We start from the raw sequence: 21,664 nt of genomic DNA, 5'->3' as shown, positions 1-21,664 counted from the left end.
TGTCATGTGTAATGTCTGGCTGTGGTCAAGATGAAAACTGATACCAATGTTACCCTTGTAACTCATGACTGGTTCCTAATTTCATTATCTGGCTACTGATTTACAGAACTCTGTCTATATTGACTGCAAAACTTCCTCCTTGAATGGTTTCTCTAACTATTAGTTATAGAACTAACGTAGAACTAACAGTTAGTTACCACTTTGAGAAATCACTTTTGATCTTCTTGCCTAAAGCTTATTAACACAGAACAGCACACACAGTGACTAAAATATGAAACACTGTGATTTTGTTTTATGTAAAGATTTGCAGCAGGCAGATGCAAATTTTTTTTTGTAATGGAAGGAAAATTTATCCATCACATTGTCCATTTACTATGAGGTAGTGGCAGCAACTTTTGTCCTATGATTTGTGTTGTTTTTTTTTTCCCCTCCTGCCTCCCCTTCTTTTTTCCCTTTAGTGCTTGATAGATGTTTTGACAGATGTTAATTACCGTTCAACTTGTGAAGCTATTTTATACTATGTAGTTACTGGGTAGACCCTTTAGTTTTGTGTGAAGGTAAGGCTGCACATATAAGAAACTACTGTTATATACTTGCTGGTTTTTTTAAACTCTTCTCTGAGTATCCTTTGGCAGATACTAAGCTATATAGATGGTATGACAATTCTTTTAGGGGAATACTTCCCAGTATAAGAACAGATGGACATTTCCTGAAGTGGTGTGTCTTTGTTACCTAAAGTAATAGTTATTTTACTTTTCCTGTACTGTACAGTTGATACCAAAAATTCGGTCGCAAAAGAATAGCCCTCTAAGACTTAGTTTGAAATTTTAGAAGGCAGGCATTCTTTATTACAGCGCTGGATGCATGGGGGATCACTCCACCTAACGTGCATGCCGCATACCATTATCACAGGGTTTATATCCAGTTATCTAATTAGTAACAATCAGTAAAAACACGCCTAAGTTTACACTCATTGGCTAGTGATAAACACTTCATTCATTACTGCTCAGTTGTATTTAAAATTAACTCTGCTTGCGATGTGGATTAGCACGCATGCTCCTTACGGGTGGGGGGGCAAGTTTCTTCAGTCTTGAATTGAGTCGGTGGTTGTGCTTCCCCCTGCCACTTTTACCTTTCCCCTAGTTATGAAGGACTTCTCTGGGTTTGGCTCACTTTGTAATTTAGTAATAGAGCCGGGGATACAATACCGATATTGAGGAACATCTTGCCGTTTTATCACATATTGTTACTTGCTGAAGCCTACATAGTTTCTAAGTACAAGGACATCCTTCCTTTTATCTACTGAATAGGACAATGCATGTCTTATTTGGTAGCCTAGTATTTGGCAGACAACACTTAATTACTAAATAGAGTTTAGTTATGGTATCGCAGTTAAATTTTCTAATGAAAATATTACATATAAAAATGAATTAAGAAAATTCACCAACAGTCCTAAAACATAATGAGTCTAAAAACTGTCATAAGTGTAACATATCTAAGTCTAGGATCTAGTAAATACTGCAAACTGTCTTTGGGAGAAAAAAACCCTCTCACCGTATTTAGTAAGAGAGATGCATTTCTAAACAAGTTGTTAGTTATGAAACCACTCATTTTGAAATGTGCAGCAAAGTAATGTGGGAAAGCTGTTTGTCAATATTTACAATACTTCAAATATTAGATGGAAGGGAGTTGGTGCATCCAAGCAAAAATGCAGTAAAGCTGAAGTTTCTGATTTTGACATTGGTTCCTCCCCAGTTCATATAGATGTGTTAGAATCAAATTATTTCAAAATTATCGGGGAAAAGTGACTAAATATTTACCAAAGCTAGAGTTGCTTTGTCAGTTTTCATCTTGGAAGCTTGTGGTATAAATAGGCAGTCTCAGTGCTCTGAAAGCCTGTTCCAAGCATTGATGTGCAGCATGTACCTAGCTTGTATGTCCTTTGGGTCTTAATATTGATGCAGACTAAGCGTTAAAGTCCTGCGTCGGACAACATCCTTGCCACATGCACCACATGAAAATGCTGAGCATGGGTAACTTTTCTTTTTTAATGTGCAGATAGGTTGATTAGCTCACTTGTGAACACTATGTTTAAGTAGCCTATCTTTTCTGTCTTCTGATGAGATGTTTGGCAGCTGTCGGTCAAGGTGTCTTTTTAGAGAAATTTCTGTGATTAAAAAAGAGCAATATACGGCTACATCCCACTAAGCTTCCCAAAGCAGTTGCTTTTGTGTTGATCTTTTTATATAAAAGGAAAGGGATGGAGGGTGACAACATCAGGAAGAACCGAGCTAAGAAATGGACAAGCTCCATCTTTCTTGCCCTGATTATACTGTTCCAAACACCGTGCTAAAGTAACTTTTTAAGTATCCTAATGTGCAAATGAAACAGGGGAATAGCATGCCTTAGTTGTAAGTTTGGTGGTGACTCACATAACTGATTCTTTGTTTTGTTGTGGCTCTGTTGGGTTTGTGTAGCGGGGGAGGGGCTACAGGGGTGGCTCCTGTGAGAAGCTGCTAGAAGCTCCCCTGGCTCCAAACTCGGACCCGGCTCTGGCCAAGGCCGAGCCAGTCAGCAACGGTGGTAGCGCCTCTGTGATAGCATATTTAAGAAGGGGAAAAGACTGCTGGGAGAGCTAAAGGGTGGAGGAAGAGGAAGATGGAGGAGGAAGAAGAGCAGCTGTGGTGAAGAGTGGGATGTGAGAGGAACAACCATGCAGACATCGAGGTCAGTGAAGAAGGAGAGGGAGGAGGTGTGCCGGAGCAGAGATTCCCCTGCAGCCTGCGGTGAGACGGCAGGCTGTCCCCCTGCAGCCCGTGGAGGCTTAACGCTGGAGCAGAGATTCCCCTGCAGCCCGTGGAGGACCCCACGCTGGAGCAGGTGGCCGGGCCCGGAAAAGGCCCTGACTCTGGGAGAGCCCACGCTGGAGCAGTTTGCAGAGGACTGCAGTGCATGGAAAGGACTTCAGTTGGAGAAACTCATGGAGGGCTGACCCCCATGAGAGGAACCCCACGCTGGAGCTGGGGAAGAGTGTGAGGAGTCCTCCCCCTGAGGAGGAAGGAGCGGCAGAGACAATGTGGGACGAACTGACCGCAGCCCCCATTCCTGACCCGCTGCGCCACTCGCTTGGGGGGAGGAGGTAGAGGTATCGGGACCCAAGCTGAGCCCGGGAAGAAGGGAAGGGTGGGGGGAAGGTGTGTTTTTAGGATATGGTTCTATTTCTCATCATCCTACTCTGATTTGGTTGTTAACAAATGAAATTGGTTTATTTTTCCCCCAAAAAGAGTCTGTTTTGCCTGTGACCATAATTTGTGAGTGATCCCTCCCTGTCCTTGTCTCGACCCACGAGCTTTTTTTTGTATTTTCTCCTCTCTGTCCCGCCAGGGGGGAGGAGTGAGCGAGCAGCTGCGTGGTGCTTTGTTGCCAGCTGGGCTTAAACCACGACAGGCTCCATAGTAAAAATCATGTCCGATTAGGGAAAAAGTGGTAATTATACAATGCATGCACGTATTAAGGATCATATTTTGACTGTTTTCTGTTTTTCCCTGTCTCTGTTCTAGGTTCAGTGGCACTGTAGATCACGGATGGTTGCAGGAGCTAACTTCTACATTGTAGGGCGAGATCCAGCAGGGATGCCCCACCCTGACACTGGGAAAGATCTGTATGAACCAACCCATGGTGCCAAAGTGTTGACAATGGCTCCAGGCCTCCGAGCACTGGAAATTGTACCCTTCAGAGTTGCAGCGTATAATAAGAAAAAGAAGTGCATGGATTATTATGACTCTGATCAGTAAGTTGTATTTTCATTTTAAGACTTCTTGAGCAATAGCTGCCTTTTACCCCCCGCCCACAAAAAAAAATTGGTTTTAATTAAATTCATATTGCTCAAAGATGGAAGTGTTTAGATGTGGTTTTAGATCATGAATGCAGCTTGACTTCAGCATGATTTGGGTGCGGTTTCACAGCACAACTGACCTGATCCAACTTTAGCTGCCACTGGTAGCTCCCCTTTTCCTCCCAGGTACTGGAGTTTCTCTAATTCTGGAACATGTTGGCACAGATTGCTAAGTCCACAGAAAAAATTACAATTTATTGTAATGGTGAGATCAGCTTTCTGCTGGTTTATCTTTCTAAATATGCTTCTCAAGTGTCAGGTATGCATCAGATACGATGGAAGAGAAACAATGAGAGAGTGCAGCAGGGAGAAGATAGTGGACAAGAGAGGGTGACAAATAGCTATTTGCTCTGTTTAACAATAATGTGAAATTATACTCTAAGTCCATTGTATGTCCCAGGGTTTTCAGCTGGGTTTGTGGGGGTTTTTTTGGTTTTTTGGGGGTTTTTTTGGTTTTTTTGTTTTTGATCCAGTTCCAGGACAGGTAATTTCACCTTCTGTGTGTTGCAATATTATTTTTCACTCATGTGGCATAGCGGAGTCCAAAACTCACTGTGTGTGTTGTTGTGGTGCCAATGAGTGGGACTAGGAAGATGATTTGTCACTTTAGTTTAAACCTCTTTATTCAGATTGTTGAACTGTACTTTTGCTTTACATCAAACTGCAGTTGAAGTTAGTACTGAAATACAAACTGTCAAGCAAGATGTTTTTCTAAAAAAACCTTGTATTTTTTTAATATTCTGACTATTTCCTACTGCCTCTAACTGAAGAAGCATGTCTGTACAACACAGTTTGTCTTTGAAAGCATGAAATCAGCATGAAATCATGATGGAAGCATGAAATCAGATTGATCTGTAAAAATGAACCTATCTCTTGTTCTTCAGCTGCTTATGCTGCAGTTACACTGAGTATAAAAGTCTCCAAGGATGTCACTGTGGCTTGTGACAAGGTCCTGGTTTCGGCTGGGACAGAGTTAACTCTCTTCTTAGTAGCTGGTACAGTGCTGTGTTTTGGATTTAGTGTGAGAATGATGTTGATAACACGCTGATGTTTTAGTTGTTGCTAAGTAGTGCTTATCTCAAGCCAAGGACTTTTCAGTTTCCCATGCTCTGCCAGCAAGCAGGTGTGCAAGAAGCTGGGAGGGAGCCTAGCCAGGGTAGCTGACCTGAACTAGCCAAAGGGGTATTCCATAGCATGGAACATCATGCTCAGTATCTAAACAGGGGGCAGTTGGCCGGGAGGCACGGGTCGTGGCTCTGGCATCAGTCAGCAGGTGGTGACTAACTGCATTGTGCATCACTGTTTTATGGTTTTTTTTTTTCCTTTTGTTCCCTCTTCTTTTTTTTTTTTTTGTTCCTTTTCATTACTATTATTATTATATTTCATTATTACTATTGTTAGTATTATATTTTACTTCAGTTATTAAACTGTTCTTGTCTCAACCCACAAGTTTCACCTTTTTTCCCCCGATCTTCCTCCCCATCCCACTGGGAGCAGGGGGGAGTGAGGGAGCAGCTGCGTGGTGCTAAGCTGCTGGCTGGGGTTAAGTCACAACAGACAATCAACCAACAAGTTTTGTTCAGCAGCTTGTGTCTTTCTTACCATGAATTATGTTTATTAGTAGATAGTGTGCTGGCTTAACCTTGATTGTAAGTTATGTAACTGCTTTATATTTCAGCAGTAAATTCCAAGCACCTGAATTAATCTGCTTTTATTTTTAAAAGCTGCAAAGTGTCATCATCTCTTACATAACTAAGTATAACTTTATGGTATGTTCCTCTGTTGTTTGGCAATCATAAGCAGCATGATAAAGGCAAATCTGTTGAAACCTGACAAGAATTAAAATAGTTTCACTGTGTATTACTCTACGATGTCCATATGTGTTTAGAAATTTGATGATTTGCTACACTGCAGATGTTTTAAAATTGAAGCTAATCAGGGAGGCTTATTTAACAGTTGTAGTTTGCTGATGTTATTCTTCCTTCCTCCTCCCTCCCATATAGGCAGCATTCCAGTGTAAGGTTCTCCTTAGTACTGTGAAGGTTCTCTTTGGATGGCATTGCAGCAGGTTGTTTGGTTTTTTTTTTTCTCAAGTGAAGCTATGGACAGTAGCATCAGATCAGACCTGTGCCCTTATACACATAGTTATTTTCATTAGGAGGAATAAAATCAGAGGGAAGGATACTCCTAGAGTGTATGACATGAAAGTCTTTTCCTGAACTTATTGACTCTTAACTAGCTGTTGAACACTTCACTACCTTTGTGCCTTTCATTATTTGAGATGCATCTAGAAGTCCTCATTGCTGTGCACAGTAACTAGATTGTGATGTAAGTATTGCTAGTTTTATGCAAACCTGTATACATAATAACATAAGGTTCAAAAGGCCGTTGTAGTAGATACTATGGGTATTTGTCCTGTTTGTTGTCCAAGTAATTCAGCAAGTTCTAGAAGATAAACACACAAAGATTAAAGTGAAATAGTTATACCGGTGTGTCACTTCTTACTAATTTGGAATAGAAGGGGAGTAGCAATGTGAGAGGCCAGAATTCCCATTGCATGGAACAGAAAATCTTTGTAGAATATTGATTCTGTGATCATTGATACTGTACTCTTAGGATAGATTTGATTTAGATCAAGGGGAATGAAGTTGGACCTCTGTCATTACACAGAGCAAATGATAAAAGAAAAAAAAAAAGAAATCTCTGTGGTAACAGGTTTTGCCTTTTGTCACAGACTACGTTATGTGCACCCTATTATCCTTTCATCATGCCTGTGGGCACCCTTTGGTTTGAGGCATTTTTTTTTTTCTGTTTCTGTCACTGTCTTGGAAAAAAGACTATGCTGCTATTAGTGTGCAGTTTCGCCCTGCTGCTGTCAGAATGTAAGATCATTTGTCCTGTCCTTCCCTAGATACTGTTTGTAAACTACAGGGTGGACTGGAGTGTGGCAGCAATCCTCTAGATGGCAATGCGGACACACGCAGGCTCCCTGAAGAGAGCGCCATTATTGCTCCTGCTTGCCATGGACAGAACACTGTGGTAGGCTCCAGACAGAGTTAGAGCTTGGGTGGGTGCAGCTGGCTGCATTTCAAGATAGTCTGTGTAATGCTGAAAATGTGGCAGACTCCTGGACTGTGTGGTGTTTGACTCTGTAAGGAGGATGGCAGGGAATAGAGAATTGTCTGGAAATATGAGCGGATCAGTACTGGTGGAAGACCCTTGGCTGTGAAATAGCAATGCTGGTAGAAATCTTCCGTGAGCTCACCACTTACCTGGTGAAAAACACAGCATGAAAATGTTGGGAAGGGGGTTGTATGCATAGAAGCATTGCTCTGACTTGTTTTGGAAATGGGTAACTTGATTTCTATTGCACCTTTCTCAGTTCTTTGAGGCTTGGAGACTTGACAGCCAACTAGGCAATTCAAGAATTTACATCGCTAAAGGATGCACAGAAGGTTATGGCAAATGGGTTTCCCTTGGACTGAGCTATAGCTGAGCTGTGTGTCTTAGCTGCTGGAAGTAGTTATTCTGCCCCCAAGTGGTCATCTCTTCTTTCAGGCCTCCTAGACTCCTCTATCTGGGAAGGTGCTTGTGAGAAGCAATAATGGACACCATCTGCTATCTTGGGTGTCCCTCTAATTTGGCAGAGTTGGATCCACATCTGACTTGGCAGCAAAGACATGCAGAGGTTATTGCAGTTGGGCTCTTTGCTGATGTTAGTGAATTATCTTTCTGCTTCTGAAGGCAATCCCAAGCCATGGGGACAATGGGGGATGAATCTTTGGCTAGTGGTGAGAGGTTACCAAAAGCTTGATCCAGCTGCCAGAAGGATGTCAGACAAGTTGGTGCTGTAGCATTAGCAGTGGCAGAGAGTTGCTTTGCTTGTGACAGCTCTAAACATTCATGCTCAGCTTTTATGAGAAAGATGTGACACTTGTTGATAATATTCCATAGATGCCTGTGGGGTTAGGTTTTCACATGCTGGATTGGTACTGGTCAGCTACGTACCATAAGATACTGGGCAACTATGTGATACCTTGCTGTGGCTAAGCTGCTCGTGACCTGGTGGCAAGCCTGGGAAGCATCAAAAAGCCTGCCACTGGCCCTGCCTCCAAATTAGTAACAAAGGCCCTTACTTCTCAGGTGTGCTGCCTGTGATTCTAAGAGGTTATTGTTCTTAAGGTCTTCAGCTCCCAAAGGTGTCCACGCAAGTGCAGTTTTGTGGAGCTGATATAGAAGTTAAGTTTGTTTCTCATTTCCATTAGTATCCTCCAGAACGCATGCTGCCCTTGGGATTTCAGTAGACCCGATATCTCTGCTTGGGAACAGTCTGGAGAACATGACTGTTAATTTTGAGTGTCAGGGCCTCATGCGGCTGGTTAACAATGTTGAGCTGCTCTGGTGCTGTGTTGGAGCTGAAGTCACTTGGCAGCAGGTGAATCTACATGTACCCCTGTTTATAAGGAAAGGCAGAGATATCCTGGTTGCATTCAGGCATAATCATGGAGCATTGTATGTGAGGAAAGGGGGTAAGAAAAGACTGATGTGAAAGCCTTAGCTGCACAGCAATTGTAGTTGCTGAGTGGTGCACGAAGTTTAACTTGTATAAATTGTTTGACTAAAGTTACCCTTTAAAATATTAAGACCTGTGAACAACCAATGACTTGAAACTGTATTTGTGTTTTACCTCATGAAGCCACCACAGTTTTTAATTTGTTTCTTGTACATCTTAGAACTAGGTTTAGCACCTCATGGAACTGCAGTCTTAAAACATATTTTTGAAAAAGATGTGTCTAAAACTAAGATTTAGGAAAAGGATTTGAGGAATGCCTTTGAAGTGATGTATAGCAACACAGGTAGAGCTGCTATTTTCTCTTTGGTCAAAATGAGGATAATAAAAATTCCCTTTTTATTGTTGCTGAAGTCAGATAGCAAGCCTAATCTAAGTTTCCGTGGGAAGCTTGAGCATTTCCACTTGCATAGAATTCTGAAGAAATAATACGTATAGAAACTAGTATGAATATTGGTACAGTCCTTTGCTTATCATAGTTTTTACCCTTTTAGATTTCGTAGAATTTTGGATCAATAACTGAATATGTCCAAACATGTTTTGGAAAAGTTTATAGGTAGAATTCTAGTTACAATGGAGAAATTCCAAATGAATGTCTGATCTGTGAACCACTATTAGACTGAAGTGTAAAGAAAAAAAACCCAAAGAACCAAGCAACCAACAAAAAACACCACCACCTCCCAAAAAATCCCTACCTAATGCTGACATTCCTTCAGAAAAAGTTAGTGTGTTTCTTCAGCCAAAAAGGCCTCTCAAACAGTTACCAGACAAGTGTAGTTTGGGATTGGTGGCTTAATAATAGTAGTTGTTTGGGTGAGCAGAGATTCTCAATTCCTTACAGAAGATCAGTTCTATAAAATGGAGCGACAGACTGCTGCTGAGAAAAAACTCAATTAAGAAAAGAAATTAGTCTGGCAATTAAAAAAGCCACAGCAGTGTCTGGAAAAATGGATTTTTTCTTTTTTTTTTTTTTTTTTTAATCCTGAAAGAAAACTGATGAGATCATTTTGTCTAAAAGAAACCCATAAGTAAGGTTACTGGAGCAGACTCTTCATGCTTTCTGTAAAATGTGAATGAAGTATGGGTATCTGAAGACGAGAGATTTTAACTTTATATGGTTTATTCCCAGGACCTTTAATATGGTCGTCATGACTGCTTTAATACTATCAAGTCATACTTAGAGGAAAGCTATTCCAACTAAGTACATGCTGTTCCCAAATTTATTTGGTGTGATACCTGATTTTTAAGGCGATAGTAAGAGGCTGAGATAAGCACACTTGACTGTCCTCCTTAATTTAGCTATGTGAAATATGGTTTCTCAGTTAACATTAGTACATAATTTAGGATACATGGAAACACTACAGCAGCTCAGAAGGCTTAAACCCTCCTGCCAGTCAGAAAGGAATTTCATTCATAGTAGGTAAAGGATTTGCTTTGCATATATTGGTATTAATCACATTATTTTGTTCTGCTTTCACAAAGAGTTTGTTCATGTCCAGTTAGGTTTTGAACCTAGCAAGTACTAGCTGGTTCATTCAGCATCATGGGGCATTCCCAAGGCATAACAGAGACTGACATAACAAAGACTTGACACTATAAGGGACAATGTTCTGTTCCTGTAGGAGTTATGGTATAAGTCATGACTTGGTGCTGCAAAGGCAAATCTAAATTCAGTGAAAATCCTTCTGAAAAGGGTTGTAAGGTTAGATTTCATCTCATGACAGAACCTGTTCAAGAAGTGTGAAGTTAGAGAAGGAGAATTGTTAAAGGACTGAACCCCAGATAAGGAGGCTATGAAGTGTCCTAGGAATTAATTGGATCTGAAGTTTACCAGCCGAGTAGAACATGGCAGTTGTTTTGAAGCCAGACCAGGGTGAATAAGTCATGTTATTGTTTTATTTCCATACATTTGTTTCCAAAAAACCATATTTTTATGAATAGGCAAAACTATGAAAGAATGGTCTGTACTTCTGTCATAAGTCTTGTATTTAAGAGTAATTTCTTAAGACCTTGAGAATGCCAGACACTGCGCTCCACAGAGAGAGGGAATTCCAAGAGGGTCATTCACACAGTGCCAAATACCCTAACAGAAGGTCGGGGTTCCCAAGATTATGACTGATCTTTAGTGCTCCCAAGTGAAAAATCAATTATATAATATATTTTATACTTAGATTAAACCTGTAGGGAATAATTGTTGAAGTGGGAAAAATATTCTCCTCAGTCACTGTATTAAGGTACTGTATTGACACCTCAGAGATACGGCAGAGGTTTCCTGTAGGACTGCAGGCATCTTCATGCAGTCGTTTCCCACTTGCAAACTGGTGATAACTTCTTTGTTTTGTCACAAGAACTGTAAGGTCTTTGAAATCTTGGCCTCACACACTGCTCTTAGGGTGTTTGAGCTCATAACAAAGCATAAAGAGCTGTCATCGTTGCTGGGGTCACTTGTGGTATTATAGTAAAAAAACCCAACCTACTGAATGCACAAAAAAAGGGAAATCCATTTAACAGATTAAAACATTAGTCTTTGAAAGAAAGGAAAAACTGGTGTATGACTTCTTAGTCTTCTGTGCATGGTTTGTAGTGTCCTTTGAGTCTGATGCTCAGTTACTGTGAATAGTTTGAAGATTAATTAACAGCACAAATTCGTTCCTGTGTTATTCTGAATAAATTGCTGCTTTCCAAATGTAAAATATTATCTTGTGCACTTGCGGGTGTCTGTATATACATATAGCTCTGTGTATGGAAGGAGGGCACAATCTGAAGTGTAAGAAAAGATTCCTTTTCTCCTTTTGCTAGATGTATGAGAGCACAGCAAAGTTACGTATTTTCTGTCTGCCTAGCCCCGTCCTCAATAACTAAGGCTTTTTCCACACTGCGAGTGTAATAGGGTTCTAGGATGCTATGCCATGGAGCAAATACCAGTCTCAATGTAATATGTTTCAAGACTGGTTTCTGTTGACAAGGTTTTGTTATGGATTTATTTCTGCCTTTTTTTTCTTTCTCTTTTGGAGAATGCTTTTAATTGCATTGGCACCAAATATTATGTCAGTACTAGTCAAACTCAATTTGTAGTAAAAGGTCAAATCAACGTTGCAAGCATTTACTAACATACAGGGTGGCTCAAAGAAAGCTAATTCCAGCAGCCACTGAATAAAAATTTCAAAGGCACTTAAATCCCATGCTCAGAAAAGGCTTGAGTTAAGTTTCATTGAGAGTCATTCCAAATCTCACTTGAGAATGGAATTTGGATGGCTTTGGCATTTATATTTCATAGCAGCTTTAATGGTCAAATGTTTCCCCCCTCATGTTCCGCTCAAATCCATTTTATGTAGAGTAACTCCTAATATCCTCAAAATCCACTATGAGCAAAATCAATTGACTCTTCTTTCTGGTTTGTTTTTCCACAAAAGCAAATCACTCATACTGATATGTTTTATTTTAAAATGCTCGTGGTTCACATCACACCACAGTGCCAGTACTGATAAGGTATTTCTGCTTAGTGGAAATCTCAGCTTGTGATATTAAAGAGATTTGATTTTTACCATTAGTAAAGACAATGAGTATTGAGTGGTTATTCAGATATTCTGTTTTAGGTATGAAAGTGGAGATTAAACTAGAAACAATAACATTGCAAATCCAGTAATTTTAAAAAAGGCAAAATTACTGTGTTGTTTCAACATACAGTATATATTGCCAAAGCTCCATTTGAGTCACTTCAGTGATTACTAATTAAGGTAATTTTTTTTAATGAAAAACCCATTCAATAGAGAAGTTTAGGATAATGAGAGGGCATCATTAGTAATTTTGTACTTTTTAATAGTATTTTTGAAACACTTTATGACATGCTGAATGTAGTATGTTTCTTAAATGATCCTCACTCATGTTTTTCTTTCCTTTGCTTATAGTTTCTATAGATAACCTTAGCTTCTTTTCATGCTTCTCTCTTTCTTGCTATCTCTGATTCCTAGAGCTGTTTTTTATGCAACTAGGGATGAGAAGACGCTAAAGGAATTGGGGGTCTTATTGAAGCAAACTTATATGGCATATCTAAATTTATTGTCTCAGTACCTTTATTTGACTTGTAGGGCACGGGAGGAAGTTGAGTGTTTTTCTGAAACTTAACAGGCAAGGAGGGGATAAAGCAGCTAACTTTTTTTTTTTTTAATGCTCGAACTTTGGTATTGCTACCACACTGTGGAGAAAACCACACATGGAGAAACTTTATAGCACTTGCTTTACTCTTCTCTTCCTGATCATCTGAAGACTTAGTATTTTGTCGCTAGAATTAACCAGGTTTATCACTTACCCACAGATATTTTATAGAAACAGTTCTTTGCAAAGAACACAAGTTACCTTCAAGCAGTGTTAGTGAACCATAGGCATCTCTCTGCTAAGGAACAAAATTTTCAGGCATTATAAATAGCAGTGACATCACTTTTTCTCCCATGAGCTTATATCAACTTTAAGTTTTCATTTTTATGTAGTTCATATTTTGCAGAATTGAAGCACAGTAGGTTTTTTTGCCTTGCTGTGACACTTCAGGAACCCACAGTCCCAAATTGAGAGCAATAAGAAAAGAGCATGTGTGGCAGTGCTGCTGTGTAAATGTATACAATCCAAATCAAAAAGTTATGGGGATAGTGGTTTTGTGAAAGGGAACTGGAATGCTTTCTGCATCTTGCTAAGTTCCATATCCAACTGAGCATAGCTCAGCTCCTAGAGCCAAGTTCTGCCCTCTGATGGGCACACTTGGCTCTTGTTTCTATCTAAGGCACTTGCATCTGAGATCAATACTTGGCTTTTATTTCAAACAGACAAGTAAAGAATGAGTAATGCATACATGTTGCAAATTGAGCAAATGGCTTAAGTAAAATTGCATATTTAATTTAAGAATAATTAATTTTTCCTTTGGAGCATTTGGTAGAACTCTGGCATTCTTGTCTTGCTTTTAGTGTTTCAGTCCTGTGAGGAATAAGAGTTTAACTTGTGGAGCTTTTGCTGCTTATGACCACATACGTGAGAAGTTTAATATTAATTTAGATTGTCCTGTTAACAATGATAATCCTGGTCTGGGTTCATCTGTGCATTTGTCCAACTGAATTCTGTTTTTTAGGGAAGGACATCTTTAGGGGAAGGTATTTTTATTATTCCTCTGTTTTTTTCTTTATTTTGAACTGTTATGTGCCACACTACTGATATGCGTATATATGTATATGCATGCTCAGTGGCTTGCAGTGGCCCAGCTGCGAAAGCTGTGGAGCTTGCCTCTAGACTCTGAGGCTTTTACTTTCTCTGTTCTACAAACTGTCCTTCACTAAGATTTTGTGCAGTATTGTTTTTTCACATTCTCTAGTGGCACTGCCAGCACTGGAACCTTCAGCCAGAACATAGGGCTGGTCTGCTGCCATGGCAAGGCAAGGTGCAAAATAGGATGGCTGCTGTTGCTTGGCAGAGGGCCGAGACAGGAGATGGAGGAGATGGTTCTCTCTCAACAGCAGTTCCCTGTTTCCTCAGAGAGAGCGAGCCAGGCTAGCTGGAAGCACAGACTCAGTTCAGTCCACAGGAGATCAGTTGGACCATGTTGCTAAACCTCTGGACTTGCCTAAGCTGAATATTGTAGAGGGTGTATATTCTAGAGATTTACTGGCATTGCTGGCTAAATGTCTGGAAATGACTGTTGCTATACAGCATTATACTCCCAAGAATAAATTTGTAAAGTATCAATAAAGCAGAAGGAATATGAGCAACTTTACCTGCTTCTAAAATATGTTCTTTTTTCCCCCTTTCCCCTTGTCCCGACTCCTGCTCTCTCAGCCATGAAGACTTTGAATTTATATCGGGGACCCGCATGCGCAAGCTGGCTCGAGAAGGACAAAACCCACCGGAAGGCTTCATGGCTCCTAAGGCTTGGACTGTGCTGACAGAATACTACAAATCCTTGGAGAAGGCTTAGGCCTCTTATTAACTGCAGATCAACCTTTGACGCCTCATCCATTTACGAGAAGGGGACCACACAGTCACCGTTCATGTTGCTTTGTTGTGGTGTCTGTCAGGAAGTTCTTCTCTGAAAACAGACTCTTTCTTCCTAACTTAGCATCATTCTTTGCCTGTCCTTATGGGTTCTATTATGTCCTGGCACCTAACTAGCTGCTGGTTTTAATGTCTTCTCTTTTATTACAGTTAATATTCTTGCAGTAGGATTTTTAACTCATGTCTTTTTTTATATTTTACTGCCTCTGTCCTATGAGTTCTGCAGCTGTTAAATAGATGCAGCTTTTTCATATGTTATTTAAACTGCTGGGTAGTGTCTGGTTTTAGTAGTTAGTAGGAGAAAATGTAATGGTTAGACCCCTAACTATGGATAGATTATCTATAAATCAAAAAAGTAAAGTTTTAAAACGTGAAAGGTAAAAGTGTCCTCACCTTTTCTCATCATCATCTCCAGAAGCACTTAACATTAATTTCTCACTATATGTAATCAAAAAGCAGAGTTTTTTATGTAGCATAACTAAAATTTTTTGCTTTCTTTGTTTAGTTTTGGAGTTCATTGAATTGTCCGGTGATTGTCTTCTGCTGTGGACCTGTAAAGATGGCCGAGTAATGAATAAAAGAAAATACCTAGTTTTCACTTTGATAACTAATCCAGATTTTTTCTTCTGTATGTGCTTGTTGCCATAGGTGTCAGTAGGGAATGTTTTATTTCATTTGCTATAACTTGCCAGTTTTTGGTTCCAGATATAGTTGTTCAGCTTACTACAACTTGTAAAAAAGTATGGCAGACCAGCCTTGAATTAATGTTTAATTATTGCAAGAAAAATTAAAAAAAAAATCCTTAGATCTTGGCATTTCCTGTGGTACAAATGCTTAGTCCTGAGGTTAATTTTCTGGCTATTTTTTCAAGGTCTCCAAAGAGTAATCTCCTTCTCTGTGTTCAGCTTTGCTTGCTTGAAAGACAAAGCATTTGTTGTTCTTCTAGGATTCCTCAAAAATCCTGAAGTTGGTTAATTCAGTATGTGAAGCATTAACTGCTAAAGGAAAACATAAAAAATGAAAAGTAAAACACTTTAAGTGTAAAGTAGCACCGACCTATTGGGATCTTTTCAAGCATTTGCAGGTAATCAGTGGAACCGTCATAACCCCTCTTAGCCTATTAGCTAGAAACTATCTCATATCCTTCTCACAGAAACTTACTTTTCTGTTGTTAAACAGTGCATATAGGAGGAACCAGCTCAAAATTGTTTTTAGAACGTTGATACTGGCCTGCTGCTGAGCCTGGATGAAGCATATGTTCATCTAGATTTTTTTGGACGGCGGGAAGGTTGTGATGGGGGGACGTGTAATGAATGGGATGAAACCTACTTGCAAGCTTTGTTTACTTGTTCAGAGTAGTATTTAAGACAAATGCTTTGAGAATTACTTTCTTCTCTTTTCTTCCTCTGTTTCTTTGGAGAGATGTAGAAAGTATCTTTTAATGGGATTCTTATCTCTGATAGAAAGTAAGGCAGAATTGGGAAAAGATGAGGCATGTTCATTAGCGAACCACAACAATTACTTGAGACTGTGTTTTGGTAGTGTGAAGCTTATTTCTTCAGAACTGCTGAAGAGATTTTCTTCAAACCTGGCTTTCTTTTTAGGTTGTATCAATATGTAGGGTGTACGAAATCCAGAAGAAAGAGTCAGTTCCTCTGTGTGCAGCTGTTCATGCAAAACTTCAAGTTTGACCATGAAGGTGAACAAGAGTTATCAGCTGCTAAAATGGGATTTGCTGTTGGAAGTTGGAGTTTGGACTCTTGCTGTCAGGTTTGATTCTTCTGCTAGCTATGATGAAAGATAATAAAAATATTTTGGCAGAATAGCAAACACAGGTGAAAGTCTACAGAAGTTAATGTTTTAAAAATGCTACGTGTGCTGTATGAAGTCCAGAAAATGAGTGGGAGTGGTGAGCAAGAATGTGAATCATCCTGTAAAGTTAATTTAGAAGCAGGAATGCTTTCAAGCAAATTAGTACAGTGATAACAAGCAGATCTAGTTTTCATACTTAGCTGGTTTGATGCTGAGGCCCTGTTGTTATAGTGCTTCTGGAAAGCATTCCTTGCAAGGCTCTATTAAAGAAGCTTTCGGGTTTATTCTAACATTAAACCAACAGCCACAGCGTTCCCAGCATAATGCTGATTAAGAACAGGAGCATCTGGTCAATTTGTGGGCAGGACTTGCTCTATACAACAGTATTTTCCTGTATCATACAAATTTTCACTGTAGAGTTCAAATTTTTCCTCTTGTCTACAGCTGCCTTATTTAAGGAAGCCGTACTTACAGGAAAGGGCTACCCCAGAAATTATTCTTTTGCCAGTGTCTCTTTCTTTAGCTTTTCTCTGCCTTATCTCAATGGGTAGTGTTGTCAGTTGGCCAGTCCTAACATTCTGTTTTTAACAGTAGATTCAACTTCATTAAGAGTGCTATGGCATTTGAGGCTCTTCTGAGACAACAGTTGTGCATCTTCTAGGAGGCAGCAACAGGACTAATGAGGTAACGGTTGTTGCACCCAACACCTGTCTTCCTGCACCTGCTCTGTCACCAAAGAGCAATGATCTCAGGAACATGCCATAGAAAAGTAATAATTCTCTTGAACCGTGTCATGGATATGAGGACAAGCAGGACCTAACTTTCCAGCTGGGTAAATAAAAAGCTCCATTGTCTCATTTCTTCAGTTCCTAAATTAACTCTTCTTTTTTTTTTTTAACTGGAAAAAAACTGGTATGTTCATGAATCACGAATCTAAGCAGTTATATAGGTGTGTTCTTTTTTTACGAAGAACAGCAAAATCAAACTTCCAAGTATGTCCTTTTTCTAAAGGTCATTTTGCTTGAACAATCAAGAAGAGTTTTATTCTGTTCATTAAGATGAAAAACGTCAAAAAGTGTTCTCCCTGCCTCCCACCTTCTGCCTCTACATTGATCTACCTTATAAATGGTTCTTTATCTGCTACTCTTGCACAGGATAATTCATGGCTGTTGTCCTGTGCTTTTGGTACAGTCTCAGAATGATTATTCACTTCTAGCTGATCATTCTGATGCATGGGGCATGTGATGTATGAAAGTAATAACACCCTTGATCCATATGACTGATACAAGGACAACTTGGACCCAGCTTTCCAACATACAAGGATTAATGAGGTAGGTGGAGATGACCAAACCCTAATCCCTGGGGTTAAATAAATGGTACAAAGTTACTACCTCTCCTAGGTGAAATGATTAATTCCAGATGACTTTGATTCCTGCAGTACCTATGAGCAACTTAAGAAAAAGGCAAGTTTTTCATAAAGAATCTCATGGCTGAGAATTCTGTTTTCCCGTGTGAGCTCCCGTATGCCTGTTTTTGACTAACGTGAATATTCAGGGTAACTTTTCAAATAAGGAGCTACGGGCTGTGATGGAAAAAATAGTAGATGAATGCTGAGGATGGTGACTTCTGTCTGATATTTTTTCTTTCAATAGGGGCACTGAGCACTAACAACTCAGTAATACATCAGAGATGTGAAAGGAAATGTAGACTAGGTCACAGTTTTTTAGATGCAGTTGAGCTACCAACTTCTACATCTGAAATAACAGAGAAGTCAAAAGATAGTGATCTTTGTGATGGTGGTGCATAGAACACTACCATGAGCTGTGACCAAAGTAAACTATCTAACAAGAAGTTACAGTCCACCATACTACATCCTTTTCGCTTCCTGATGGATTAAAGGTGCTAATCATGTATTACTCCCTTTCTCTGTAAACGCTGACAGGTTCAAAAACAAGTGTGTGTGTGTGTGTGTGTCTCAGTATTTACACACACAGTGTCCCTTGTATCTCTGGTCATGAACCTTTAAGCTTTTGTGCTAGGCACTGTAGGGACACAGAAAAAAGCTCTCATCTCTGCTTCCCTGTGAGTCAGAAGATAAGTTTACTGCAACTATGGCACCATCTCCAAAGACAGGGAAAGGGGAAACTATTCCTTCACTTAATATAGGAGAATCCACAGGAAAAAGTAAGATGGAAACTGAATCTTCATTTAACTTTTCATGCATGTTTGTGTATCCATCTATAGGAATGGGGTTTACTGTGGTGCTTGAATACCGTTCCTACACACTTCTTACTGGTGTTCTTTTCCTCAAACGTGACACCACCACCTGTAAAATAATAGGGACTTCAGCCTGGAGTGAGCTGGCCAAATTAAATGCTAGAATGAAAGCAACTGAGAGCTCAGAATTAGTATTTTATTGTTCTTTATCAATTGGTCTTGGAAACTTGCTTACCAAAACTCCTGATTTAGATGCTGTTAAAGAGGAGAGTGACACTAGTTCCATTTTTTTTCATGTTTAGAGTTCTTTACAAGATGGAGCTGAGAAACTAGATTGCCAAGAGTAATTTTAAAGCCTTCAATGGCCAATTCATTGGATATGAGAGTTCCTTGCTAGCAGCCAAACAGGTGTTGAGTAAACGTGATTTAAAGGAAGACTGTGCTGAAGTTTCTGCTCAGTTGTGTTGTTTTACCTTGAAGAAAGCCCGAGGGCTGGAATAGCAGGGCCTCTTTTTAAGTTTGCTTTCTCATTTCACAAAAAACTTTTTGATTATGAATATAGCTGGATTTTTACTAGGCTTTTGAAGTGTCCATTGAAGGGTTTTCTTTGTGTCTCCTGCAAGGTCTGTGTCTGCTCTTGTGGTATTAGGATTTTTTTACCTGTATCCCTTTTCATTATTTAGTCTTTATTAAAATCACTTTTTTCTTTATGGGAGAGTATATAATGTGCATGAGCCAGAATCATGCCTTCAACATTTCCAGAGCTGTTTCCCTAGAAACCTCATCTTGATATCATTTTGAAGTTGAGGGGGGAAAGCAGCTACACTGAAAGCTAGAAAACACTGCTTTAAAGCCACATCTGGAATTCTTAGACAGTAAATGGCTCCAACTTAAAACAGAGAATACAGAGATTTTATATGCAATAAAACTCAAGGAGCCTTGGATTCAGTATAAGGACTGTCACCCGACCTTCATGTTAAAATCCATCTACACAATGCTTTGAAGTATGATTGTAGTCAGAAAGCTACCTGTCTATGTATAAAAGGAGAAAAAAAAGATCAGTTTCAGTATAAACTTAAGTGGGGTGGAAATAGTGCCCAAATCTTGCTTTTATCCTGTACAAACAAAGCTGTTTTGTCTGTGGAGTCCTACACTCATCACTCTAAATTGCATCATCTGAGAAGGGTACAAACATTTTGGCCACTTATTTTTGTCTCATAACAGCAGTTATGATTGCAAGTAAAAGACTTGCAGTCTAAGCTGTGAGTTTTCAGTTGTTGCTGAGCACCTGCAGATCTCCAGGCTTTGCACCCAGATGACCTGTGTCTGAATTTTTGTGGTCTAAATCAATTATTTCTGTAATGATTGACAGTAAAGTTTGTTGCAATAATTGTGATGAGACAGATGAGACACCAAGTATCCATGTGTTAATATTCCTTGAACATCCTTGGTGCATTTTATTTATTACAAAAAACATGATATTTTGTTCAGGAGGCCAAACCTGCTCCCCTAACATGGAAACATTTCTCTGACTTCAGGAGTGCTCCTCAGAGAGAGAGAAAACATTTAGGCTTTTGTACTATTAATTTGATTTCATCAACAGCTTTCTGAAAGGCTTGAGTGGAAGCAGAAGAGACTCCTTGACCCTTAAACACTGGGTTCAAATGGGTTGCCAGCTGTAGAATGGAAAACTGTAGCTGGATAGTCCATGGATGGTTGCTTGCAGGATTGCTCACGTGTCATTGAGTTCTGCCTTGTTTATCGTTCATCTACCACTTGTGAAAAACAATATTTTGATCATTTGATTCAATTGTTTCCAGACAATGAAGACAATCATGAGACAAGATCATGTTTAAGCATAACTTTCCACTAGGAACCAAGTTTAGCACTATTATAGTTTATATTTAAACTAGGATACAGTCTGAAAGATCCAGTGTTATAATCATATGAGCAAAAATTTCCTATCGTACTATGTGACAGCAGAGCAATAAACATGCCATCAGAGTCAACATCAGAAGTACAGTGCAAAATGCTAAGTATTATTGACATTTCTTCATTAGAGACAGTTACAAATAACTCCTTTGTTCATTATTTCCTCAAGGAAAAATACTGCTTCTTTCTGAAAACTGAAAATCTGTTTGCCTTACTTGGTAGTTAGGGACACTCAGAATGGCAGTAATTCTTCATAGTTTTTACTGTTTTGCTGTGAGTATTTTTAAATACGTGCACACTTCTGAGCTCCACAGTGAAATGGCTTTGCAAAGAACATTGAAGTTTTGAAGTTTTTCTTTGTAAATGTTCTTGGCTATTTTACTTGCAGTAGCTTGGTAATTTTTTCCTCTGTACAAAGAAAAAGTCTCATAAAGGTCAAGCTTATGTAGAGATTGGGTACAGAATTTTCATCAACTATTAAAACTACTATAGCTGGTTTCCTTTTCATACAAGCTTTTGGTTCAGGGATGTCCTTCATTCATGTTGTGAAGATTTCTTGTCAAATACTTCATGTGCTGGACAAAAGTGTGTTTAAAGATGGTGAGTTGATGATGGAGAATTCCAGGATAGCCTCATTCAAGCACTAACAATGAAAGACTACACCTTGTAATATGTAGTTCTTTCAAAAGAATATTGTGCTTTTTCTATTATCATAGTTGGGGATATAAATGCAAATTTAAAGCAGCATGTTCTGTCTAAAAGATGTGCAGAAAGAAATGAACATTCTTCAGTCAGTGGTTTTCTGGGGGGGGAAGAAAAAAGCTTCCTTTTCACGTTTTTAATGTACTTGAAAAATGAAACAAACGTCCTGATCTTTCCATTTCCATACTTAAAGATGTGTCTTGATGGGGGACCAATGTGTTTTCTCTCTCTTATTCAGACAGTTGCATTGTCTTCAGTTTGAGGATTTGCTGAATATTGGCAATGAACTGAAAATCGTGGTCTATCTAGACCAATCCTACACTAGACAGTTTCAAACAAGCAAACTCATCTTTTCATTTAGACATACTTAATTGACTTTTTCACCTGTATGTAACTTGCAACAACTCACTTACCGTGTAAAGAAAATTCAGCCTCTTTACCCATTCTTGGTTTATTATCCTACATGTGTCTGTAGATCTTGAAACTAATGCTAAGGAAGTAGG

General features: G+C 39.3%; 1 protein-coding gene across 3 annotated transcripts in view; it reads left to right on the top strand.

The window, feature by feature from the left end:
• PAPSS1 (3'-phosphoadenosine 5'-phosphosulfate synthase 1) overlaps positions 1 to 15,305 on the top strand; it is a 48,597-nt gene extending 33,292 nt beyond the window's left edge. For all 3 annotated transcript variants that reach the window (XM_050895742.1, XM_050895743.1, XM_050895744.1), the window contains 2 exons: positions 3,561 to 3,790; positions 14,283 to 15,305. In XM_050895742.1, the coding sequence (XP_050751699.1) occupies positions 3,561 to 3,790; positions 14,283 to 14,421 (369 nt within the window). In that variant the 3' untranslated portion in view covers positions 14,422 to 15,305. The remainder of the gene's footprint in view (positions 1 to 3,560; positions 3,791 to 14,282) is intronic.
• The last annotated feature ends 6,359 nt before the right edge of the window (positions 15,306 to 21,664 follow it).

Source organism: Gymnogyps californianus, chromosome 4 (genome assembly GCF_018139145.2).
Source record: "Gymnogyps californianus isolate 813 chromosome 4, ASM1813914v2, whole genome shotgun sequence".
Classification (NCBI taxonomy): domain Eukaryota; kingdom Metazoa; phylum Chordata; class Aves; order Accipitriformes; family Cathartidae; genus Gymnogyps; species Gymnogyps californianus.
This window is presented reverse-complemented; position numbering and strand designations above follow the sequence as displayed.